Here is a 26,462-nt window from a genome sequence, read left to right as displayed (position 1 = left end):
TTGTTTTTCACCATGATGGGAAATGATGGAGTTTGTAGAAAAGAGAGAGATGTCCATGTGTAATGTCTAAGTAAGACGATGCTGGAACAGATACAGGTCCCGGGGAGGTGGGTGGGCGTGTGTGGCTCTGCAGCTCTACATGCCAAGAACAGAGGCATACTGGTAAGTAGCATATTCCGTTCGAGGCATATGAGCTGCAGATCACACACTTAGGATAGACTATACAGCAGTGTCTCCCCTAGCGGTGGTCACCTGTATCGGTTGCAGCAGTTTGCAATAAAAGCTTTAAGGACAGCCTGACCCACAGAAGCTTGTTGCTTTGCTTGCTTTGCTCTTTTAACGTCTAAGGTCGAATATGCTACTTATGCATCTGTTCTTGGCATGTAGGGCTGCTGACATTCATATCTGTGCATAGATCGCCGCCTAGTGTTGGGTCCGGATGATTGCACATTGTTGTCCTGGAAGAGTCTTCGAAGTATCAAGAGATAGGTGGCTCCTCCCCTGGACTACAGTGCGCATGGGCATCCCCTCCATCCTTAGATTGTTTTTCGCCATTGTGGCATAGATGGAGTGTAATACAGTGAATGATGACCATGCTAACTAGTAATTACTGAATGCTACAGCTGCTACAGGCGCCGGGGAGGAGGGTGGGCGATATGAATGTCAGCAGCCCTACATGCCAAGAACAGATGCATACTGGTAAGTAGCATATTCGGTTCGAGGCATGTGGGCTGCTGAATTCATATCTGTGCATAGATTATATAGCAGTCCCTCCATTTAGCGGCAGTTTCCCGTGCCAGCTGCAGCAGTCTGAAAAAGAGTTTTGAGAACAGCCTGTCCTACAGCTGCCTGCTGTTTTGAGTGTACATCTACACAGTAGTGCTTGGTAAATGTATGTATAGTGGACCATGTGGCTGCTCTACATATCTCCTCTAAAGGAATATTTCCCAGGAAAGCCATGGAGGCCCCTAACTTCCGTGTGGAGTGGGCTCTTGGAGGAATTGTTAGTGTGCGCTTAGCTTTTTCATAGCAAATCTGTATACACTTAACGATCCACCTAGCTATTCCTGCTTTGGAAATGGGGTTGCCTTTGTACTGTGGAGAAAAGGCAACAAACAGTTGTTTTGTTTTCCTGAAATTTTGTGTTCTCTCAATATAGTACAGGAGAGCTCTTTTGATATCAAGTGTGTGGAGCATTCTCTCTGCTACATTCTCAGGATTAGGATAAAACACTGGTAGTTCTATGGATTGGTTCATATGGAACTGCGAAATTACCTTGGGCATGAAAGTAGGGTTGGTGCGTAGTACGACCCAGTTAGCATGAACCTGTATAAATGGCTCTTGAATGGTTAGTGCCTGAAGTTCACTAACTCTTCTTAGGGAAGTAATGGCAACTAGGAAAGCTACTTTCCATGTTAGAAATTGAATCTCACAAGAGTGTAGAGGTTCAAAAGGTGGTCCCATCAGTCTGGTGAGGACCACATTTAGGTTCCAGACTGGTGAAGGAGGGTGTCTTGGAGGAATCACACGTTTGAGTCCTTCCAAGAAAGCTCTGATGGCAGGCACTTTGAACAGTGAGAGGTGCTGCCTGTTCTGAAGGTAAGCTGCCAGTGTGGTTAAATGTATACAGATGGAATTGTATGCTAGATTGCATCGGTATAAGTGTAATAGATAACAGATAATGTTTTGCGTTGATGCATCCAGCGGATTGATGTCATTATTTTTACAATAAATGACAAATCTTTTCCACTTAGCCGCGTAGCAGGCTCTGGTAGTGGGTCTCCGTGCCTCCTTGATGATATTCATACATTCTGGAGGCAAGTTTAGGTAGCCAAATTCTAAGATCTCAGGAGCCAGATCGCCAGGTTCAGCTGTTGCGGATCTGGGCGCTGAATCTCGCCATGGCTCTGCGTTAAAAGCGTGGGTGTTAGCCGTAGTCGTTGATGCGGTACCACGGAGAGTTCCAGAAACGTGGTGTACCATGGTTGGCGTGCCCACATTGGAGCAACCAGGATGAGCGTCATTGAGTGTTGCCTCAGTTTGCGTGCCACCAGCGGTATTAATGGTGCTGGGGGAAAAGCGTACGCAAATCTGCCTGACCAGTTCATCCATATTGCATTGCCCTGCGACTGTGGATGTGGGAACCTGGCGGCAAAGTTTTGGCATTTTGCGTTTTCCCTTGTGGCGAATAGGTCTATCTCTGGATGACCCCACCATTGGAAGTACGGTTGGAGTACTGATGGATGTATCTCCCACTCGTGTATTTGGTGGCTGTGTCTGCTGAGCAGATCCGCCATCTGGTTGTCCTTGCCCGGGAGGTGTTCCGCCATGAGGAAGATGTTCCTCTGAATGGCCCACTTCCACATGCTCTGAGCCAGATGAGACAACTGTGGGGAGTGTGTCCCTCCCTGCTTTTGTATGTAGTACATGGCGGTCATGTTGTCCGTCCGGATCAACACGACTTTGTTGCACAAGTGTACTTTGAATGCCTTCATTGCAAGGAAGATTGCCATGAGTTCCAGAAGGTTGATGTGCATCCTCCTTTGCTGTGTCGTCCATAGTCCCTGCACTGTGTAATTGAGTACATGAGCTCCCCATCCCTGGAGAGACGCGTCCGCCGTCAGTATGATTTGTGGGACAGGTTCTCGGAACGGTCGGCCCTTGCAAAGGTATTGTGGATTCCACCAATGCAGAGAGTTGTATGCCCGACCGCTCACCAACACTAGGTCCTTCAATTGTCCGTGAGCCTGATTCCACTGACGTGCCAAGCACTCCTGAAGCGGGCGCATATGTAACCTCGTGTGCGGGACTATGAAGTTCAGGAGGCCATCATGCCTATCAACTGCATAAACACTCTTGCCGGTAGTGAGTGTTGAGGTTTGAACTTTGTTATGAGCAACTGCATGCTGTTGATCCTTACTGAATTGGGCTGTGCCTTGGCTGCCAGAGTGTCTATGGTCGCGCCTAGGTACTGCTGTACGTGGGCGGGTTGAAGGTGGGACTTTGGATAATTCAGGGAGAAGCCAAGGCTGTGAAGAAGGTGAATGGTGTGGGTTACGTGGTTGGCACACTGCTGGGCCGACCTTCCCTGGATAAGCCAATCGTCCAGATAAGGATAGACATGCATGTGATGTCTCCTTAAGTGCGCCGCCACTGTCGCCAGGCACTTGGTGAACACTCTGGGTGCCGTTGTTACTCCGAAAGGGAGGACTTTGAACTGGTAATGTTGGTTGAGAACAGTGAACCTGAGATATTTTCTGTGTGATGGGTGTATGGGTATATGGAAATACGCATCTTTGAGATCTAGTGTCGCGAGAAAGTCTCCCTGTTTGAGCAACGGCAGCACCTGTTGCAAGGCGAGCATGTGAAAATGCTCTGACAGAATGTAACGGTTTAGAGGTCTTAAATCCAGTATGGGTCTGAGAGACCCGTCCTTTTTGGGGATCAGAAAATACAGTGAGTACACTCCTGATCCCTGTTCTTCTGCTGGCACGAGTTCTATGGCTCCTTTTTGGAGCATACTGAGAACTTCCTGGTGGAATAAGTGCAAGTGCTCTGCGGACATAGGACGGTGTCTTGGTGGTATGTTTGGTGGAGTGGATGTGAGCTCCAGACAATAACCGTACTGGACAATGTCTCTCAGCCACCTGTCTGTAGTGATGGACTTCCAGACCGGCAGGAACTCCTGGAGTCTCCCCCGACAGGTGTTACGTGGTCGGGGGGCAGTGACAAGGCGTCACTGTTTGTTGGTGGCGGAGGACCTGGAGCTGTTGTTACCACGGCCTCTGCCTTTGACGTTGTTTCCACGGTATCCACCTCTGTTATTCTTATTATAGGTGGTCTGTGTACCTTGTTTAGTGTAATGCGACTGTTGGGAGTTCTGGCCTCTAGATGGTCCTCTGTTGGTAGAGCGACGAAAGGACCCACTCCTAAACTGCTGTGATTGCAGAGCCCCCATAGACTTTGCAGTCTCTGTATCTTTTTTGATCTTTTCTAGGGTGGTGTCAACTTCGGGGCCAAAAAGGGAGTCAGGGTTGACAGGTTGATTGAGTATCGTTGTTTGTATCTCTGGTTTGAATCCTGAGATTCTCAACCAAGCATGCCTTCTTAACATGACGCTGGTGTTAATAGCCCTAGCTGCAGTGTCTGCTACGTCAAGAGCGCACTTAATGGAAGCGTTGCTTATGAGCTTCCCTTCTGTAATAAGCGACTCTGCTCCTTCCTTAAACTGATCTGGGAGGTGCTGTAGCAGTGTCTCTAGGGTATCATAATGTGCCCTGTTGTATCGAGCCAGAAGTGCCTGAGTGTTGGCAATTCTCCAGATGTTAGCTGCCTGTGCAGCAACTCTTTTCCCTGAGGTTTCCAAGACCTTAGACTCCTTGTCAGGGGGAGGAGCATCACCCGTTGTCTGTGAATTGGCTCTCTTCCGAGCATTGGACACCACCAACGAGTCCAAAGGCAACTGGCCACTTATGTAGGTAGGGTCCACAGGAGCTGGCCTATATTTTTTGTCAATCCTAGGGTTTAGTACTCTCGCCCTTGTGGTCTCCTTAAAAATGTCATTAGCCGGTTTTAGGACCCCCTTCAGCATGGGCAGAGTCTTAACAGATCTTTCTGAGGTAGAGAAGGTATCCATCAGAAAATCATCCTCAATAGGATCAGTGTGGAGCTGTACATCATGATGTTTAGCTGCTCTCTCAATCAAGGCATTGAAAGCAGCAGTATCCTCAGTAGGAGATGATTTTACCACATATGCCTGTGTGTCTGGAGCAGTATGTGGGTCCCCTGTACCAATATCGTCCACCCAAGGTTGGTTTTGATCTTCAGGGTCAGTGTCCACAGGATAAGTGTCCTCAACATCACCAGCATCCCCTGCATCCACATCAAATTGTGTGGGTGAGAATGACTGAGGCTCCTGGTCATAATAGTGAACATGTTCTACTAGAACTGGTGACGTGGTCCTCTTCTTCTTCAATGGAATTTTGTATGGCTCCATTGATTTCTCTGGCAGTATCTTTCTTTTATATATTGACAGTCTACCAGTCTCCGCATCGATAAACTGCCTTGGCTCCTCATCTTCCTGAGGTACTTCGACAGCTCTCTGTCCCATTGGCATTCCTGTTGGTGCTTCGACAGGTTTCTTCGGTCGACCCCTTTTTGCGGCTCGAGACCCTTCTTTGCGTCGAACATCTTCGGTCGTACCGCCGGTGGTAGTCCGAATTTTATGTGCGTCGACGCGATGTGAACTGTGCTGACCGTCTTCGGCTGGGGGGTGCTTTTGCGCCGAGCATGGAATCCGTGTCGTGGATGCGGAGTAACGACTCCGACACCTTCTTCTTTAGGAAGGGAGACGGTGTTGTTGAGTCGACACGTTCCGTCGATACCCTTTTGGACGTGGCATCTAACCCCGAACCAGACGCCGTGTTCTCGACACGAGGACCGGGATGGGTCGGCCGTCGCGAGGCGCTCTGTATTTTTGTGTTGACGATTCTCGGCGCCGATTTGTTCGGGTCGGCAACCTTGACCTTGGTTGTTGGCGCCGCCTTCGGCTCGACGTCCCCATGAAGTCTCTGTGCGTCGACGGCCTTCTTTTGTTTGTTCGGCTCCGAGGGCTTCGAGGCCTTGTTGCCGATGAGAGACTCTTTCACTTTCGAGGTAGGTGCCTGTGCCTTCAGTTTCGATTTCGTTTGATCGAATGATGGCGCTTTCGATACCGATGGCTCTTTAGGGTAGTTCGTAGCCGGGCCTTTATGCGGGGCTGTAGAACGAGAGGAATGATCTTGGGTAAGGCCTTGTGGCGATCCCTCGACCTGAGCCTTATCGAGTGCCTCTCTGGGCCCTGTACCGACATGTGGGCCTAGCTCATCTTCTGAGCCATCTTCCTCGGCCCCAAGGGCCTCCTCGTCGTCTCCTACCTCTTCGACGACACCATCTTCCTGTTCGTCTACTATACGCTCGTCTTCGGCATCATAGTCGGATTCTCGCTCCGAAGCCGGATCCGAGAGCTCCCCCCGAACTTCAAGGTCCACGACCTCCTCATCTTCTGTCCCGAAGAGGTTGTCCGGGTTTGGCGTCGCTTTCTGCGCCTCGAGCCGAGCTGCTCGACGAATGCGAAGGGTCTTCTTCGATCGAAACCTGGAACACGCCATACAGGTGGCTTCGTCGTGGTTTGGAGAGAGGCACTTGTTGCACACCGGGTGCACGTCGGAGCGAGCATACTTAGCGTTGCAAAGAGGGCAACGCTTAAAGGGGCTATTCGATGTCTTTGTTTCCATCGTTGATGATCTACTCGAGAACGCCCTCGACAAATATACTTTGCGCCGAACGAAAACAATACCGACAAATGTAAAGGCCTAAATACTCAAAGAGCTAAGATTAGGACATCCGAACCCAATGGCGGAAAAAAACAATCTAAGGATGGAGGGGATGCCCATGTGCACTGTAGTCCAGGGGAGGAGCCACCTATCTCGTGATACTTCGAAGACTCTTCCAGGACAACAATGTGCAATCATCCGGACCCAACACTAGGCGGCGATCTATGCACAGATATGAATTCAGCAGCCCACATGCCTCGAACATGAAGAGCTCTTTCAGCTACCGAGTCGGGATTTGGGAAGAACACTGGTAGCTCTACTGATTGGTGAAGATGGAACGGAGATATGACTTTTAGAAGGAATTTCGGGTTTGTTCTAAGAACCACTTTGTTACGGTGTAATTGTAAGAATGGTTCTTGTCTGGTTAAAGCCTGGATTTCACTCCCCCTTCTGAGGGATGTGATAGCGATAAGGAAAGCCACTATCAATGTGAGGAACTGTAATTCGCATTTATGCAGAGGTTCAAATGGGGGTCCCATGAGCCTTGTAAGAACAATGTTTAGATTCCACACTGGAGAGGGTGGTAATCTGGGAGGAATAATTAGTCCTTCCATGAAGGCTTTGATCGCAGGCACTCTAAAGAGTGGTAAGCGTTGTCTATTTTGTAAGGAGGCTGCTAAGGCTGCTAGGTGGAGACGAATGGATGAGTATGCCAAATTACATCTTTGCAAGTGTAGCAGGTAGCAAATTATGTCCTGGATGGATGCATCCAGTGGGTTTATATGATTGTTAGTGCAGTAAATGGCAAATCTTTTCCATTTTGCAGCGTAGCAGGCTCTAGTGGTAGGTCGTCTGGCCTCCCTTATAATATTCAAGCAGTCTGGTGGAAGGTTGAGATAACCAAACTCTAGGACTTCAGGAGCCAGATTGCCAAGTTCAGTTGACCTGGATCTGGGTGTCTGATTTCTCCATGGTTCTGGGTTAATAAGGATGGGGAGAGATGCAGTTTTTGGTGGGGCACTAGCGAGAGTTCCAGTAGTGTTGGGAACCAGGGTTGGCGTGCCCATGTGGGAGCTACTAAGATCAGTTTCAGAGACTGTTGCCTGAGCTTGCGTACCACTAATGGAATGAGTGGGAGAGGCGGAAAAGCGTACGCAAATCTGCCTGACCAGTTCATCCATATTGCATTGCCCTTTGACTCCGGGTGGGGAAACCGATCTATGTCTGGTTGGCCCCATTGTTGGAAAAAGGGTATTAGAATTTGGGGATGTAGTTCCCATTCGTGGATTTGTTGAGTCTGTCGACTTAACAGATCGGCAATCTGATTGTGAACACCTGGAAGGTGTTCTGCAAGTAGGTATATTTTCTGTGGAATGGCCCATCTCCAAATGTTCTGTGCAAGGTGGGACAGCTGTAGAGAATGTGTGCCTCCTTGTTTCTGTATGTAATACATGGCTGTCATGTTGTCTGTCCGAATGAGGACAGTTTTGTTTTGGAGATGTATTTGGAATGATTTTAGTGCTAGGAACACTGCTAGCAGCTCCAGGTGATTGATATGGAGCATTTTTTGTTGAGTGGTCCATTTGCCCTAAGTGGTGTGGCCGAGGAGGTGGGCTCCCCCTCCTGTGAGCGATGCGTCCGTTGTCAGCACTATCTGTGGAAGAGGCTCTAGGAACGGCAGCCCTTTGGAGAGGTTTGTTATGTTCCACCATTTGAGAGAGCGATGTGTGCGGCTGTCTACCAACACCAGATCCGTAAGTTGTCCGTGAGCCTGGTTCCACTGACGTGCTAGACATTCTTGCAAGGGACGCATTTGAAGTCTTGCATAAGGCACAATGAAGATGCATGACGCCATCATGCCTATGAGATGCATGGAAGAGAGTGTTGGATTTGGAATTTTGCGATATATTGGCTATCCTGGCTGGATTGGGATATGCTCGGGCTGTGGAGGTGTTTATTCTGGCTCCCAGATACTGATGTATGTGAGCAGGTTGGAGGTGAGATTTGGGATAGTTTATTGTGAATCCCAAGTTGTGTAAAGTTTGGATAGTTTGGCGAGTGTGTAGGACAGACTTGTTGAATGACTTGGCTTTTATTAGCCAGTCGTCTCGATACGGGAAGACATGGATTTGTTGTCGTCTCAGATGTGCTGCTACTACTGCTAGACATTTTGTGAATACTCTGGGTGCGGTTGTTACCCCAAATGGGAGGACTGCAAACTGGTAGTGTTGTCCGTCCACCACAAACCTTAAATACTTCCTGTGGGCAGGATGTATGGGAATGTGGAAATAGGCGTCCTTGAGATCTAGTGTGGTAGGGAAATCGCCTTGTTGCAGTAGTGGGAGCACTTGTTGAAGAGTGATCATATGGAAATGATCTGAATTGATATACAGATTTAGGGGTCTGAGGTTGAGTATTGGTCTTAGAGTCCCGTCCTTTTTGGGGATTAGGAAGTAGAGTGAATATACCCCTGTACCCTGATGTTGTAAGGGAACTGGTTCAATTGCGTGCTTTTGAAGCAATGAGAGAACCTCCTGTTTGAGGAGTGTAAGATGATCTTGTGACATGGGAGGCTGTTTGGGTGGTATATGCGGGGGGGTAGTTGTGAGTTCCAGGCAGTAACCATACTGGATAATTTTTCTTACCCACCTGTCTGTTGTGCTGGAGTTCCAGGTAGGAACTGTGTTAGTCTTCCCCCGACCGGAGTGGAATGGTCTGGGAGGAGTGGAGGAAAGTCACTGTTTTGTGGCAGGGGAGGTGCGAGTGTTATTATTACCTCGACCTCGCCCTTTGTTGTGGTTTCCTCTGTATCCGCCTCTAAAATATCGTCTACTGGGGGATGTGTGTGTGGCGGTTTTAAATGTAGAGGAGGTGTCCGTTCCAATATTTTTGGAGGCTCCTCTATAGAAGGAGCGCCGAAAGGACCCACGTGGTTGGGGAGATTGTAATGCTCCCATGGACATAGCCGTTTCTGTGTCTTTTTTCATTTTTTCCAGTGCAGCGTCTACTGCTGGCCCAAAGAGCTGCTCCTGATTGAATGGCTGACTAAGTATGGTAGTTTGTACCTCTGGCTTAAAGCCTGAGATGCGTAGCCATGCATGTCGTCGTAGGAGCACACTTGTGTTAATTGCTCTAGAGGCGGCGTCTGCGGCGTCAAGTGCACATTTAATTGCTGCACTTGAAATGAGCTTTCCCTCCTGAATGAGGTCATTTGCCTGGGCTTTGTATTGGTCTGGCAGATGTTGTAACAGAGCCTCTAATTGATCATAGTGGGCCCTATCATAGCGTGCCAGTAGGGCTTGAGTGTTGGCAATTCGCCAATGATTAGCGGATTGTGCTGCTACTGTTTTGCTGGAGGCTTCTAATAGTTTGGATTCTTTGTCTGGGGGTGGTGTATCTCCTGTGGTTTGGGAGTTGGCGCGTTTCCACGCATTGGAAACGACATAAGAATCCAAAGGTAGTTGGCCCTTGATGTAGTTAGGGTCTTCAGGAGCAGGCCTATATTTCTTTTCAATTCGTGGGTTGAGAACCCTGGCACGAATGGGGTCTTTAGATACCTCTGGGGCGTGTTTTATGACACCTTTAATCATGGGCAGGATTTGTACAGACTTTTGAGACTGTTTGAAAGTGTCTAATAAGAAGTCTTCCTCTGCTGAGTCTGAGTGCATTGTGACGCCGTGGTATATTGCTGCTCTATTTAATAAATGTCCAAACCCCAGGTGATCGTCAGGAGGCTATGGTTTTGAGGGATATGGCTGAGGGTCAGGCATATCTGGTAAGGGGAAAGCCCAATCATCCAAGGGTGTGGTGTCTGGGTCCGTAAACGGATCATTAGGATCACCACCACCCCCTAGGTCATCATAATCATCCTGTGGTGGTGGTGTATGAGATGGAGAGGGTATATGTAATGGTGGTGTAGGCAGAGGGGGTGGGATAGGAGGCAGTATAGGAGAGGAAGGAGGGATACGGGAAGTAGAAGAGTCCTTCCTATTTACAGATACTGGGGCAGGTGGTGTGTCCAGCTTCCGTTTTTTGCATGGCAACGCGGTGACATGTCCAGTTTTGAGGTTGATATAGATCTTTTTCTGCCTTGGGTCTGGATAAAAAAGTTCTTGTTCTTCAGGAACAGTCTTTGGTACAGATTTTTTCGGTTGCGATCGAGGTTTTGGTTGATCGGTAGCGTGTTTGGCTTTAAGAGGCGTATGAGAGTCCTTAGCCGGTGGTTTCGGTACCGACGATGGTTTCGGTGCCGATGTGGTTTTCGGAGCCGAAGGTGGATCTGTGGGCTTGGGAACCTTCGGTGCTGGTGTCTCTATTGGCTTTGTTGGTTTCGGTGCCAAGGGCTTCGGAGCCGATTTCGGTGCCGAGTAGTCTTTTGTCTTCGGTGCCGGTTGGACAATTACATGCGGTTTGCTCGGTCCCGAGCTACCGGAAGGCTTATGCTTCTTCGGAGCCGAGCCCGGAGATGGGGATTCTGAAGGATGTTTTCGGTCTCGACTGGGGCCAGCAGGCGAAGTCTTGACCAATGCCTTTGGTTTTGGTGGGGTTGGGGCAGGGGCAGTGGTACTCACACATTGCCCAGGAGTGATGGGGTCGTCTGAGTCGTCTGCTTCGGAAGTTATTTGCAGATCTTCGGAATCTTCTTCCGGGACATCTGGGCCTTCATCAAAGATGTCCTCTGGTTCCGGAGCTGGTCTCTGTGCCATGATGTGGCGTCGAGCTCTTCGATCCCGAATGGTCTTTTTGGATCAAAATGCAGCGCAGGCTGGACAGCTGGATTCGTCGTGTTCCGGTGATAGGCACAGGTTGCAGACTTTGTGGTGGTCACTGTGCGGAAATTTTGCTCCACACTGGGGGCATTTTTTGAACGGAGTCCTTTCCATGAGCCGTAGGCCTCACGGCGTGGATAGGCCCAGCGGGCCGCGTCGACGTCCGGAATCGAGCCGAAGTAATCGATGTCGAGGATGAAGGTGTTTCGATGTTTTGTTGCGAAGTTTTTCGCTTCGAGAAGCTTGGAATTGATATTTCCAACCGGAGCGGAAAGGTTGCATCCGAACCCAATGGCGGAAAAAAACAATCTGAGGATGGAGTTGATGCCCATGCGCACTGTAGTCCAAGGGAGGAGTCACCTATCTCGTGACCAAAGACTTCTTCCGAAGACAACAACCACCTGCAAGCATCCGAGCCCAACACCAGATGGCGATCTACTCTCCTAAATGTGTGATCTGCAGCTCGTATGCCTCGAACAAGTAGCTTCCTGGAGGGGCGTGGCCAAGCATCAGAGAAAATGGACACCAGTTAGAACAGCTCCGCTTAGAACAGCTCCGCTTATAACCTCTGCCCGCCGACAATTAATCCATTCCAAACTCCGAATCAGCAGGCAGTGATCTGGCCCGGGACGAGAGGCAGCAGGAGGAGTGGTTGGTGAAAAGTCCGACTTGCAGGAAGGAGGCGTAACGTCGCGCACCGGGTTGGGGCCTAGAACCAACAGCGAAGTCTCGGACTTGCGCGTCCGGACAAGATGCGCGGAAGCGATGTAATGCTGCATACTTGCCGACTGAGGGGTACAAAGAGAACCGAAGTTCATACTTCGCAATTTAAGACCTTCACAAGCGAGCACGATTGGTTGCGTGCCCCGGCACGCTGCACCAGAACCCTTTACACAGATGGCACAGTGACCCAGCCGTCGACGACGAGAGAAAGACCACAACTGGGTTATCGAGCTGGGCCATTGAGTGCTCAATAGAGACGAACCAAAGGGAAAGCGGCAGGAAGAAGTGCAGCACGCAGCGACAAAGACCTTGGACAAGGTGTGGAGGTCCGTCAGCAAAGGGCAGGCTCACGAATTGGGAACTGAATCGAACCGCTGTGGTGAACCACGAATGTGCAGGCGCAAGCACCTTAACCACACTGGCGGGATGGATGCTACAGCAGTGAGTCACTCTCCGGGGTGGTAAGGATAGTGTAAAAGTCGGTGGTCAAGGTAATCCAAAGTAAAAGAACTTACTGAAAGGGCAGTAGCTGAGGAGCTATTTAGGATAGCAAAAGAGCATCTGTCATAAACCTCAAGGCGGTCAAGGACGAAGTGTGGGGTCTACACAGCACGCTACGCTAAAGGGCCACACGGAGGTTCGTTGGGGCTAGAAGAGAACTACTTGTCTAGCTGTGGGTGGATGATAGATCTTAAAAGCTTAACCTACCTAGATCTACCTTCCCCAAGTACGAGCTAGAACACAGGAACTGTGAGAAATCATAGAGGGGAAAAACTGAACCTACCCACACAAGAGAAACAATCCTGGGGGAGTGTGGTGACGTCCCCTCCCCCGCGAACAATTCTCCCTGCCCTTGTGTTCCAGTGAGGAGAGCATCCGGCAGCTACTTAGGCGTGTATCCGTTCTGAGGATGGCCGATACCATTCCTAGACCTCTTAAAGACAGGAGGTCAAACTCCTCTGGATGAACCCTGAAAGGCCGCATGGGGCATGCAGTGGTAGCGCTCCACAGACTGGCAGCGAGCAGTTGCCTGGGAGTCCGGGCCGAAATGTGGGCTAAGGGGGCACTCCTCTCTCGCTCCACTTCTTCAGATCCGTATCCCACAATGTCTAGTAACAAGAGCGCCAAAGGCACGCACCACACAGAACTCGATAGGTACGCCATGTCCAAAAATTCAACTGTTGATGGACCCCCGGGGGCAGAGGCAAAGACGGGGTCGCAACACGATTAAGAAGACCCGTCACTGAAAGACCTCATGGAGGCAATCACCGGAGTGAGAACATCACTCGAGAGTAGAATGGATGCAATAACAACCGAGGTCACACTTCTCCGGGTGGACTTGCAAAAAATCAACGACCGGGTCAAGACTGTAGAAGTCACCACATCCAACCTCTACCAAGAGTCCAAAACAATGCAACATCAGATCAAACAACTGCAGGAGGTCAGCAAGACCTTGGAAAGCAAGATGAAAGAATATGAAGGCAGATCACGCCGGAACAACATTAGAATAATTGGAGTGCCTGAACGGGCGGAGGGACTCACCCCAGACCTTTGTGTAGAAGAACTAATCACTAAGCACCTCCTGCCTAAAAATCTATCCAACTTTTTTTTTCATTTTTCAATGGAGAGGGCACACCGAGTCCCAGGAGGGAGGCCAAGGCCATTGTTGGCAAGATTTTTAACTTCAGGAACCAAGACGCGGTCCTGCAAACAGCCCGCACAGCTCCACCAATCAAATTCTAAAACAGTGTTGCGGCCTCCTTCCCTGTCTATACTGCAAATGTGCAGAAACTGAGATGCTCGTTCCAAGGGGCCAAAGCCAGACTCCAAGCAAAGGGTTTGAAGTACTAAATGTTATTCCCCACCAAACTCCGGGTGGAAGCAGAGGATAAGATATGGTTCTTCGACACCCCAGAGGCGGCACGAGAATGGATGGATGGGTGGAGACCCGTCCATAGAAATGGCTCCCAATCGCAAAGGGAGAGATCCCCCAGACGACGTACAGGACCAGATGGACCGCAAAGGCAACCAGCCGATGACAAGGATCCAGAAGGTTGATAGCTAAAATGGACAGCAATGGATCACAGACTGAGAATTTATGAGTAAAGAACTTAATCTGACGGAATGAAGAACACGGCCTCCAGATCACTCTCACCATGTGCTAAGTGACTCTCTGTTTTGAATACTTATTATCTTTATTACATGCTTATGATATGTTCAAATGGGCAGTAACAGCAGGCACGGAGAGCAGAGTGGACAGCCCCCATCACTTTTAAGTTAGTTTCAAATGGGGAGACAGGCGCTCTGCATAGTTGGGGATAGGGGCAGTTTCAAGCCCGAAATGTAGGGAAGCAGGGAGGAGGGGTATGGGTAGTTTGTTTTGTCTTAAGAGTAGTTTAGACGACAGTAACTCAGAGTATAAATGGGGGCCTTGAGTTCTCAAAATATTTCACAAGGGCTGGCTCACACACCCTCCCCCCTCAGGAGGGCATTCGCAGACAAAAGGAAATAGGAATCAATTTTTCCAAAACTAATAGATTGCTTAAGACCACAGACGTCGAGGGTAACGGGTATGGGTAGCAAAAAGGGGATCAGACTGCTATCCTGGAATGTAAATGGTTTGGGGGACAAGCTTAAACGAGGGATGGTACTTCAATATATAAAAAGGCACGCCCCAGACATCGCCCTACTGCAGGACACATCTGGTGGGGAACACATGTGGGGCCTTAACAAGATGGAGATATAAATTAGCGGCTCACTCGGCGTTCACTAGTGGATCCAGGGGAGTTGGTGTAATGATAAGGAAGAAGTTCCTGATGACCATAGATCAGGTCTGGACTGACAAACTGGGCAGATATGTGGTGATCATGGGGAGCTGGGAGGGCAAAACTCTCACAGTGGTGTCGGTTTATATTCCACCGGGTCTTCAGGGCATGGTCTTCAATGACTTAGGAGATCTGCTTCTTGCCTTTCCTGAGGGGTGGCTCGGGATGGGTGGAGACTAACTCGATAGTATCGGGACAACTAGAACGCTCCCTACTGAGGGACGTTTCCCCCTTGTGAACGCAGGTGAATGACTTCCTGGGAGCAATGGGCCTGGCTGATGCCTGGCGCATACTAAACCCTTTAGAGAGACAATTTACTTTTCACTCTGGGGACCACAGCTCCCTCTCTAGAATCGACTACATTATAGTGCCGGCAGGGCAGGTGGGACAGGTTAAAGTGCGTCATTTGGCAAGGGGTATATCGGACCATACCCCAATATGGGCCCTGCTAGGAGTGCACAAACCACGGGTGGGAAGAGTTGCTCCAATAAATCCCTGGTATCTCAAGAACCCTACTATCAAGACAAAACATTACTTTCAGGAGAATGAGGGCTTGGTGGACTCCGCTCCGACGCTCTGGGAGGCGTTCAAAACAGTAGCCAGGGGGCAGGCGGTCTCTCTGATCATTGTGACTCGAAAGGAAAAGAATGCACAACTCACCAGACTAGAAGCTGACATCCTAGAACTCGAAAGAGGGTCGAGGGGGGAAAGCTTAGAGGAGGACGACAAACACCTGCTCAAAATAAACAGACGCCGCTCGAGCCCAATTTAGATCCACGCGTTGCAAAATTTATGAGAGTGGAGATAAAGCAGGGAAGCTATTAGCTTGGTTGGACCATAGAGAGCAAGCCAACATGCTGGTAGTTGAACTAGTCGATGACTTGAATAGACAGATCAGAGACCCTCAAGTGGTTGCGGATGAGTTTGTGAGCTATTTTAAGCAGATTTATAAGTCCCATGCAGTTTCCACAGCGGATGAATCAGCAACCCTGTTATTATATATGCCCCTACCCACCCTCCCACCAGAAGATCTCGAGGCACTAGATTGTGAGCTCACCACTGCTGAGGTTGTGCAGGCAATAGGAGACCTACAACCCGGAAAGGCGATGGGCCCCAACGGCTTGCCCATAGAGCTGTATAAACTTGCTCCTAGTAAAATAGCGCCCTACCTCACCAAGATGTTTCAGGAAAGCCAGGAATAGGGAAAGCTCCTGGCAGATCAGCGGCTGGCTACTATTGTGGTCATCCACAAGAGTGGTAAACCTAAAAATAAGTGTTCCTCTTACAGACCAATATCGCTACTTAACACCGAAGTAAAGATCTTGGCAAAGATACTGGCCACCCGACTGCTCCAAGTGATCACCAAGCTTGTGCACCTAGATCGGTCGGACGTTATACCAGGAAGGAATACCTCACTCAATCTCCGTCTGCTGCATGGAGTGCTGAGCAGAACCGACACTATACAAGAAGATGTAGCGGTGGCGTCGTTAGACACCACCATGGCATTTAATACCATCGAGTGGCCATATATGTAAGCTGTACTAAAAAAAAATGGGATTTGGTCCCCAATTTCTAAGCTGGATCTAACTTCTGTACACCGAGCCACTTGCGCAAGTGTTAGTAAATAACCGAAAATCATCAACATTCATTCGCAAAAGAGGAACTAGACAGGGCTGTCCCGTTGCTCTTCGCTCTGCTGCTTGAGCCGCTGGCATGGTGGATATGGAAAGATCCTATCATCACGGGCCTAAGATAATCGGAGAGCTGGGAAGAACGCATCTCATTGTATGCCGATGATATACTTCTGCACTTGGCCTCACGAAGGCCTCGTAATAGTGCACTCCATATTTTCACTAATTTTGGTAGATACTCTGGATACACCATAACCTGGGGGAAATCTGTCCACATGTGCTGAGAGGAAGTTTTCCCTCCCTACCCCAAAACTATCAGATAGAAGTGGCGCAGGAGGGATTCAAGTACCTGGGGGTGTATGTCACCAAAGATCCATCACTATACTATGAACGTAACCTCCGATTCCCTCGGCAGCGCCTGAAAAGCGATGTCAGACATTGGAAAACTCTTCCTCCCCTGTACCGGCTAGGTTGAGCCGCTTTATTTAAAATGATGTCTCTGACGCGCTTTTTATATATTTTGCAAAATTCGCCACACCAGATTCGAACAGACTATTTCAGGGCCATTGAAGAAGAGCAGAGAGAACCTCTATGGGATGGGAAACCTCCCTGCAATGCGACACAGAAGTTGATAAGAGGCTGGTACGACGGTGGTATAGGACTACCGGATGTGCGCAGGTACTATTGGGCAGCTCACCTAGCAGCCATAAACCACGGCATGTATAGACCCCGTGATGACTCTGGGTATAATATGGACCGTTGGCTCCTCCCAAGTGGTGACTATACGAAAGAGCTATATTTAAACAACAAAACTGAGTTTAACAGCCCCCACCGATCATGAGGTCAGTATATGGCATACCGCAAATAAAAGCCTGGGGGGGGAGGGAAACACCACACAGATGATCCAGTTGTGGGACTCTGACAGATTCTGCACTTTGAGAAATACCAGGGGCTTTGATAAATGGGACATGATTGGGGTATCAAGGGTGGGAGACCTATGGAAAAAGGGAGATGTGGTCCCCTTTGCGCAGCTGGAGACGGAATTCGAAATGGCGGACAAAGAATACTTCAGATACCTACAAATAAGACATGCCTTAAGATCAGTCATTCCAAAAGGGGAATCCCTTGTAGAATCCACCCAGCTGGAAGAAGAATTCTAGGTGGTCATATGACCCAAAAAGCCATATCACTGACCTATCAGAAGTTAATTAACAATTTGACGGATCCCCTCCTGAGGTAGCGCAAACACTGGGTAACTGACGTGGGAGATATGGAAGATGAGGACTGGCAGGAAGTCTTGGCTTCCCCCCCGGAGGCGGCGATCTCTTCCAGACTAAAACCTGTGCAACTCAAAGTTCTACATAGGGTGTATTTGGCAGGCCCACCTCTTGTGAAATTGGGATACAGACAAGACTCTAATTGTGGTAGAGAATGCGGCAGGGAGGGAACATTATACAGATTATCTGGGAATGTGTGCACATACAGCGCTATTGGTCTGCAGTGACCCAATGTATAGGATCCCAAGTAAAACACACGATAAGACTATGCCTTTTAAATATTTGGGAACCCACGGACCTCGGTAGCAAGGAAAAGACCTAGGTGGTGCTGGGTATGTTAGTAGGTAAACGTAACATCGCAAGGTTATGGGGAGCGCGGGAGGCACCAACGATTACAGCATGGAAGAAAGACCTGGACTGGTGTATGTTGATGAAACAAACAGTGTATGAATCAAGGTGTGCCCAAGGAAATGGTCACAAATATGGGGTAGATGTAACGAGTACAGGGAAATCTCTGTGAACCTCGACAGGCGACCCTCCAACTGACTCCAGTCGCAGAATAAGCAGGATATCATAGAATCATTAGCTAAAATGGAAAAGATAGAATGGGATGGGAATCAAGATTGTACTGCTATGATTGTCATGCACTGTATAATGATGTATAATTCTGTCGTATTATATTAGTATTGTCATTAATAAAAAAGAACTAGAGAAGAAAAAAAGTAGCTTCTTCACAGGTTTCAATCTTAGAAAATGTATGGGAGAACCTTGTGGTACGGTTTGAGAGAAACCGCCAGAACCTTGAAGGTTTTCAGGAAAAGTGTACGGTTTGCATGAACAGACTTTGGTTTGACTCGTTTTAAAATCTTGTTTCTATATGCAAGTAATGCCTTTCTCTACAGTAGTAGAAAAGTCTACATCACCCAATCCTTCTCATGATTTCTGACAAAGTTGAGTACACACTAGACTGTGCTGGCAAAATCAGTAGGGAAGATGAAAAAGACTCTGGCCCGATTCACCAAGGGACTTGTGTGTAGTAAAGTCTGGGGTTTCCACACAGGTTGCAGAATCTCCGCAAGGTGCACTGCAGAGTGTACTGGTCTGAGATTCCGACTTGAGTGCGAAGACTTTGCACTCGTAACTTTACTACACTTAAGTTCTTTTGTGAATCAGACCCCTGGGTACAATATCAGTTCTCAAAACACAACAAAATCTTGCTCTCAGCTGCACTATAGGGTTGTCTAAAAAAAGTACAATCAAAAGATAATTAAAAGTGTATGTATCATCAAATAAAATGGGGAAATCAAAAGGCATACTTGTTGTTTTGCCCTCAATTAGCACTTGAGAAAAACCTTGAGATATCAAAGCCAACAATATCTGCTGGGAGATCTCTGGTAGCCACATCTGAAGCAGATGAGCCAAATGAATCTGCAAAGGAGCAAAGAACTGGGCGTTATTACAACGAGACACTAAAAATCACAAGTTGGAAGGTCTTAGCTAAAGAAAACTGAACTGAAAAAGCCGGACCAAACTGTGCTGCTTTGGGTGAAGCCAATTACCGAAAACTGGGGAAGAGAAAGGTGATAGAGTGTGCAGACAATACTCAGGTGTACAATTACCAAAGGAATTAGAAACAGACCAAATGATCTGTGCTTCAAAATCAGGAGTCCCAACATCTGTTACGCCTTCACCTTGAAGTGAAATGTGTATGTGGGAGTAAAATAACGATTTCTGCATGCAAACAAGAAATCCTGGTTCACATGATTGGATTTCCATTAATATTCACCTACTTGAGAGAAAGATTCAGCTATGATTTATCTATTTACAACATAATAAAGGGTGGGTAAAGGCGAGGAAGGGATAGAACAGGGGAGGGGGCGCCAGACATAGGAGCAGAGAGTCTTATACCTGGAAAACTATCTGTATTTTCAGGTGTAGATTTTTTTTACTTTGCAAATACCCACAAGGTTATACATTTAGATCAGGAGTAGACATTTCTACTCTCCAAGATTCTCAAATTTCATTGTTAATTTGTTCTTGTAGGACCACAATGGACTTGCAGTTTAGAACCCTCCAGACCCAGTTAATAAGAATCTTCTTTCACTAAAAATAGCTGATGTGAAGTGAATGCACTATACTCAGTAGCCAGAGAGGCTAAGAGACCTAAAGCATAACTGTCTTTCACCTTGCATGTTGAGGCCTACGGAGATAGAGGCAGTTATGAAACCCTGGTACCCAACCCAGTACCAAATCACAAATGTTCTTATTTCTTGACCTGTAATTGAACTTACATGAAAATAAGTCACTATTGCATATTTGTTGCAAAAGAAAGAAGATCTCCTTAGGGGCCAAGTTGCAAACTTTGAAACCCAGAGCTCTAATTTGTACTTCCGCAATTGACCAAATCACATTATGTGATTCAGACCAAATCGCTTCTCTTTCCTGAAATTGCTAACAGCTACAGAAGGGTTCCAACCTATTATGTTATATTGGTAGATTGCCATGTGGAGCATGGTAAAAAGGGGAAAGGTCAGCTAGAAAGAGACACAATTATTGCAACATGTCTCATCTGCCTTTTAAGTCAACAAATGGGTTCTCCCTTTGTGAAAGACTGGAGATTACAAGCCATTTTTAAACCGTCAAAACCAGACCAAAACTTGCAAGTTGGTTTGAGAACCCCAACCATGGGACGGCATTGACCCTAAATTCAGCTACATCATCTTTCCCTCAACCACTATAAAACGGATTAAGATAGTCTTTTAGCCATAACAAGTACTAGGAGCCATCTAGTCACAATTCTTAACTGACCTATATTTTGAACTATAGAGTTTAATGGCTTTCTCAATAACATAACACTGTCTAGACATTCAATCTTTACAGTTTGTGATTATTTGTGTCATGCAGTCTATAGTCACAAACCCTTGGCAACCCTACAGCAAGCCCTGACTGCTTCATTAAGCTACCGTTGGAGAGTCACATATAAAAAGGAAGCCATGACCAGTCATTTGTCAAGCAAGTCACCGGTGAACATGGCCTTTACAAATACAGGTTATTGTTGTGTTTTGAAATCAACAGCTAGTTCGCTGATGCCCAAACGGATAACATATGCGAGTCTTAAAAAAAACTGAAAACATATATTAATTTGAAATTCTATTCTTACCAAAACCATCGATATCCAGATTCTTCTCAACCACTACATCCAATAGTGAGTCGCCAACTTTTCCTTTTGCTACGAGTTTATCCCCATCACGATTTATAAAATTGACAGTGACTTCATCTTTGGAGCTAAAACAGAAACAGAATGTTTGCAAATTCACTCAAGAAAACAACACAATTCTCAATGGTGCAAAACATAAGGAAAAAGCAAATTGGGCTATAGTAGGAAATTTGAAAGTGCATTTGTAACTAACCCTATTTGATAATGCAGTAAGTCCACCGCACTGTGTTTTTGTCACAGTCAATGGAGATCTTTGAACATGCTAAATATATTTAAGTGACTTGTAATGTGCATGCTACGAATCAAATTGCGTCAAGGCCTTAACCTGCAGTAGGACATAGCAGAAAAAAAGGTTGGAAAGGGAGGATTTTATGTAAAGACGATTTTGAACCGCCTGCATTAATATATGGTTGGGACACCTCAGATATGTATGTGAATCAGTTCCAAAGGTTGTGGACCAAACCAGGGAAGTACCTATCTCTGTGGACCGTTCTTCTGGCTGCTGAGGTTGGGAGTGGACAAGAATCTTGGCACAGTCTCTTGCTCACTAGTAACCCACTGGAGGCTTTTCAGCACTGGGGACATTTTCCAAGATGAGCAATTAGTCTCACCTCAGTTTCACTTTACTTACATTTGGTAAGATTCTATGGGTGGTGGAATACATTTTGGCATTATGAAATGGCCCGTAGCAGCAGCACGCAGAGAAGGTGTGACGTATTTGAAACTACTCCCGGATGAAAAGAAGACTCTGTTAATCACAATGTTCTCTTTTGTGTTTTTATGCAGAGGTTGTTATCCAGGAAGACATGTAGGCCTCTGGCCAACTCGAAGAAAGGCACTTTGTGACCACAGCTGTGGGAAAAGTGGAGACAAAATGCAGAAGCGGAAGAATTATTTCCATTAAGATTCAATTACTCTGCCTCATCCTCTCCTCCAGGATACTCTACAGTAAGATCAATAAGGAGAGATCATTCTGAGGACCATATAACAAAGTAGATATGCATGTCGCCTGCAGAGGAAAAGGCTAGCTCCAGAACATCGAAATGTGTCCAGAGATGAAGAAAGTAAAGGCTGAAAATAGGAAAAAGGGGAACCCTGGGAGCTCCACAGTTGACGGGAGACTGGGATGCTAGTTTATCATGAAGTAGTTCTTCTATATTTGATTCCCTATAGCTTACATGGACCAACACATGAAGAGGATTTAGAAGTACATATTCAGAAGGTAGCTGCTTGACCACTGTTTAGGGCTGGTCTGGCGAGACTTTTTGTGAGGGCTCAAAAAAGTGCTACCACTGTAGCCTAGAGCTACAGTGCATGTGCGCGGGCGCGCACGCCTCACTTTCGCGGCCGCACGCCCGCTTTGATGTTTGATCGCGATCACTTTCACCGCCGCACGGCTGTGAGCCAGGTTTTTCCCCCTGTTTATTACTTCTATGTAGTAATGGTGGCACCCGTGCGCCGCCATTACTACAGAGCAGTAATAAACAGAAACAAGCATTGGCATAGCCAATAGGTCTCGCTTTTGGGACCTTACAAGTATTTAGTTATGCAACTGTTGCATGGCTAAACACTTATAAGGTCCCAAAAGCGAGACCTATTGGCTATGCCAATGCTGGTTTTGCAATTATAACGGAGTATAGTTTTCTCAAAAGACACTAATTGCCTAATGAGTTTGTGCTTCTAAAGGTAACTTCAATCAATCAAATAAACAATATTAAATGATTACATTATATACACATAAAAAAGATTTTCCAAAAAGATAAGTAAACCTCGTTTAAAGAAGCATAGAATTACTATTATGCATTGCTGATTTTAAAAAAGGACCTACAAGCAAAACATACGTCCGGTCCCGTTAATATCTGTAAAAACATAATGCTGCCTACATCTCTTAAAATTATGCCTTTTGGTAACAGAATTAAAAATCTTTTCATTTACAGACAATAACATTTTCTTTACAAAATGTAAAGTGTCTGATTGGATACCTCATCATATAGGCAGGATCAATAACAAATGAAAGAAGAAAAGGTGGCCAAAGGTGTGGCGTTCAATAAAATAGATACTTGTCGATGGGACAGGTTGCTTCATAAATCTACTTAGCCTGTAAAAAAATCTACTTATCCCTTTGGTGCCATGCATGGCAGTAGTCTCATTATATAAGAGCTGGGATAATAGTCTCTCAGATTATGCCAGTTCTAGTACTACTGTAGGGCGTGAATACTAGCAGTTTCCTTATTTTGTCATCTTTCTGCAATAAGCAATATTTCCAAGGTTGGAATGCCCTTTTGAGTCTATACAAACCTACTACTTGCATGTTTTAGGTGTTTTAACCATCTCTTCTCTAATCATTTCCCATGCTGAGAAAAGTTCGAAATGTACTCTTGACAAGGGTCATAAGTAAAACTTATTCTAGGATTGGGAAAAAAGTGGTTGGAGGGAATGTGAACTAGTAAACGCTTAACAGATATTCGCATTAGCAAATCTACACATGCATTTACAGTTCACAAATACTTTCTAGGAGTACGATTTCTTGGTCTGCTTTCGTAATGTCTGTGAATTCATGGAGTACGTACATGTGTACCAATGCAAAGACATACCATGGGTGTACTTTTGTGAGTTTCCTTAAGAATTAGGCCCCTAATTAGGTCTGGTGTTAACCAATACTTTTTGTTTTTTTTTAAATGTTATCTTTGTTTCTATCCATCTATCGGCTGATGTCACTGAGAATTATCACAATCTGCCCTTTCACAAGGAACATAGCAGCACGCAAAGTAGTTTTGTTCAGTGCCAGGAACTACTATGTTAATATATGCTTTGGAGAAGAAATAACATTTGTGCTTTTTGCCACGGTTTGTTACAATAGTAAGAGCTCAGCATCTCCCACAACAATAAAGTTTCACAAAAGCCATGTCAAAACAAGACACGCATTGACAAAACCAAAAGACTGATAACCAATTTCTGACTTATTGTTTTGGCCAATGCTTGTTTATTTAAATTTTTCCCAGAATCTTGTTGAAACTGGTTACACAGACTTTCTATTATAAATACTTTTTGGATCACTAGCATACCTCAACGCCTTTTACTAAATGATGTTTCAAAGATATGTACCTTAAATGTCATAGTAGTTTAGCAAAGCGTTTTTTTCTCTTTCAATTTTTTTGTGAACATTTTATTTTGAAAGCAAAGAATCATCCATCTCGCTTTCAAGCTTACGCAAATATTTGCATCAAATCAGAGAGCATTGTACGTAGCCTCGTATTGTTGAACTTTGCAAACGTTTGTACACCTCTTTTTACTGGAACCACTGTCAGTAGTGCAGTCCAAGCTTACAAAATTTTTTGACAGCGCCCACCCTAATAATAAACACTTTGCATTAATGAACCATAAATACAAGTTCGAACAGTGTAAACATATCGACACAAATATTACCTCAACAGCAGTCATTTCCCTTTCTTGCTCCATAATGTGGAACTGTAACTTGGAAGCCCAAGGGTTTGTGCTGCAGGAGGTTGGGCCTACTTTCCCACGACCCCCCCCCCCCCCACAAGGACAAAGTAAACCTGAAAACGTGTTGTCCTTGACCCCAAACAATATGTCCAGGGCATTCGGTTATAGGAATTTCACACTCCTGGTTGGCGTATAGTGCCAATTTTATATCTGGAGTATAAGACTCTTTGCCAACTACTTGTGACAATCAACAAAAAAGGCTCTTTTCCATTTGTGGTTTGCACAATGGCATATTGTCTTATAGTTCTGTTGACTCTGTAGGGAGGCAGCTACTATCTAACAAGCATTGGCATAGCCAATAGGTCTCGCTTTTTGGACCTTATAAGTGTTTAGCCATGCAACAGTTGCATAACTAAATACTTATAAGGTCCCAAAAGCGAGACATATTGGCTATGCCAATGCTTGTTGTAATTGTTTTCGGAGACCAATAAGATGGAAGGGAAATGTCAAAGGGGAAGGAGGGGAGGGTATGGGAAGGGAAGGAAAGGGGAAGGGAAAAGGAATGAGGATTAGGAAGAAGGGAGTGGAAAGGGAAGGCAGGGTGGAGTGAGGTGGAGGGGATGGGAAAGGACAGGAAGGTGTTGACACAAAGGGAGGGAGAGGAGGAGGGGGAGGAGAGGGGAGGTATGGGATGGGATGGAAAGGGAAGAGTAGAGAAGGGAAGCGAAGAAGAGGAGGTGGAGGGAGAGGGCAAACGGAAGGGAAGAGATGGATGGATGGAAAGGGAAAGGGGAGGGGAGAGGAGGGAGGGGGAAGGACAGGGAAAAGTGAAGAGGAGGAAAAGGGGAGGGTGGGGGAAGGAAAGGGAAAGGAAAGGGTGACTGAAGGAGTGAGGATAGAAGAGTTAGGGAAAACAACTAATAGAAGGAAAGGGAAATGGAAAGGGGGAGAAGGGGACAGAAATGGAGAGATATGAACTTGAGGAAGAGAGGGAAAAGTGGATAAGAAAGAGCATGGAAAGAAAGACGTAGGACAAAGAAAAGAAGGAAAGGCAAGAGCAGTGTGGGACATGTGAGATCACATTGGAAGGCCTCTCATATCATAAATGTTCCATTCACGGGGTTCTGCTGGGAAAGCGCAGAGCTTTTATATTAATTTAAAACGTGGAGTTCTCAGATTTCGTTTTAAATACATGGGCTTATTTACAAGCCCCTTGCGCCGGTGGTACATCACTTATTCCCATTTTAAAGTGACGCCCTGGCGGGGCAGGGGCTTGTAAATAAGCTACCTTCAAGGCAAATTGGCACATGCACTAGGCACACGGAGCAACCACTGTTGGGCTAATAGACCTTCCTTTGGCCGCCTTCTGAGCTGCCGTGGGCTGGGCTCACATAACTGGGGCTGCAGTCCTGGCGGCCTACCTCATCGAAGTGTTCCGCTTTCTTCTCCGGACAACAGTGCTGTTTTGCACAAAGATTAGGGGGGACTGTTAAAGATGGTCGCAGATATGGAAATGTAAAGGACTGGTCCCGTAATGAGCCGATTGATTCTGGGGAGATCAAAGGGGAGCAATTAATACCAGGAGATGGCGTCGAGAAAATATGAAGTAAAGTAAGCAAAGCGAGACATGCGAACAAAAGAAAGAGACCCACTGAAGAGAGTTGAGCACTAATGGAGGGACAACCTGGAGAGAATGAGAAGGTGAATACAAAGAAAGAAACACAAAAGATTGGTGAAACATACACAATAGGACGGGTGCCGAGAGATGGGTGTACACAGTGAGAGTGAGAGGGAGCGCGGTAGAGGGAGTTCAGTGATACAGGCATGGGGGTGGGGTGAGGCAATGCGGAGGGAAGCAGTTAAAAGGTTACTGGGGGAGATGTGGACTAATGGACACTGACAGGGACATAGAACAAGCAGGAAGTGGGATAAGGGAGGGGGTAAGGGAGAGAGGCACGCAGGCTGGTATATGGTGAGCACTTTCGCGGCCGCTTTGATGTTCTCAGTGGCCGCGCGGCTCACTGAGAACATCAAAGCGGCCGCAAAATGATCACACAGGCTGCCAAATGGTGCGCGCGCCCGGCACACATGCACTGTATTTGGAGGCCTGAAAGCACTAGTTTGCACTTTCAATCTCCCATTTACAAAACCTCTCGCGAGAGCAGCGCTAAAGCGCTGGCTCAGGCGAGACCTAAAAAGGGCTTCTTGAGCAAGGCTGTGTCTGATTTGTAATAGAGGGATTAGAAAATAACGATAAAATTA

General features: G+C 46.8%; 1 protein-coding gene across 1 annotated transcript in view; it reads right to left on the bottom strand.

The window, feature by feature from the left end:
• Positions 1–26,462, bottom strand: part of FDX1 (ferredoxin 1) — a 156,781-nt gene that overhangs the window by 90,283 nt on the left and 40,036 nt on the right. Inside the window, exon 2 of the mRNA XM_085621536.1 lies at positions 20,700–20,824. Coding sequence (XP_085477662.1) covers positions 20,700–20,824 — 125 coding nt within the window. The remainder of the gene's footprint in view (positions 1–20,699; positions 20,825–26,462) is intronic.

Source organism: Triturus cristatus, chromosome 8 (assembly GCF_964204655.1).
Source record: "Triturus cristatus chromosome 8, aTriCri1.1, whole genome shotgun sequence".
Classification (NCBI taxonomy): Eukaryota; Metazoa; Chordata; class Amphibia; order Caudata; family Salamandridae; genus Triturus; species Triturus cristatus.
The sequence above is the reverse complement of the archived record's forward strand: the minus strand, read 5'-3'. Positions and strand labels throughout refer to the sequence as shown.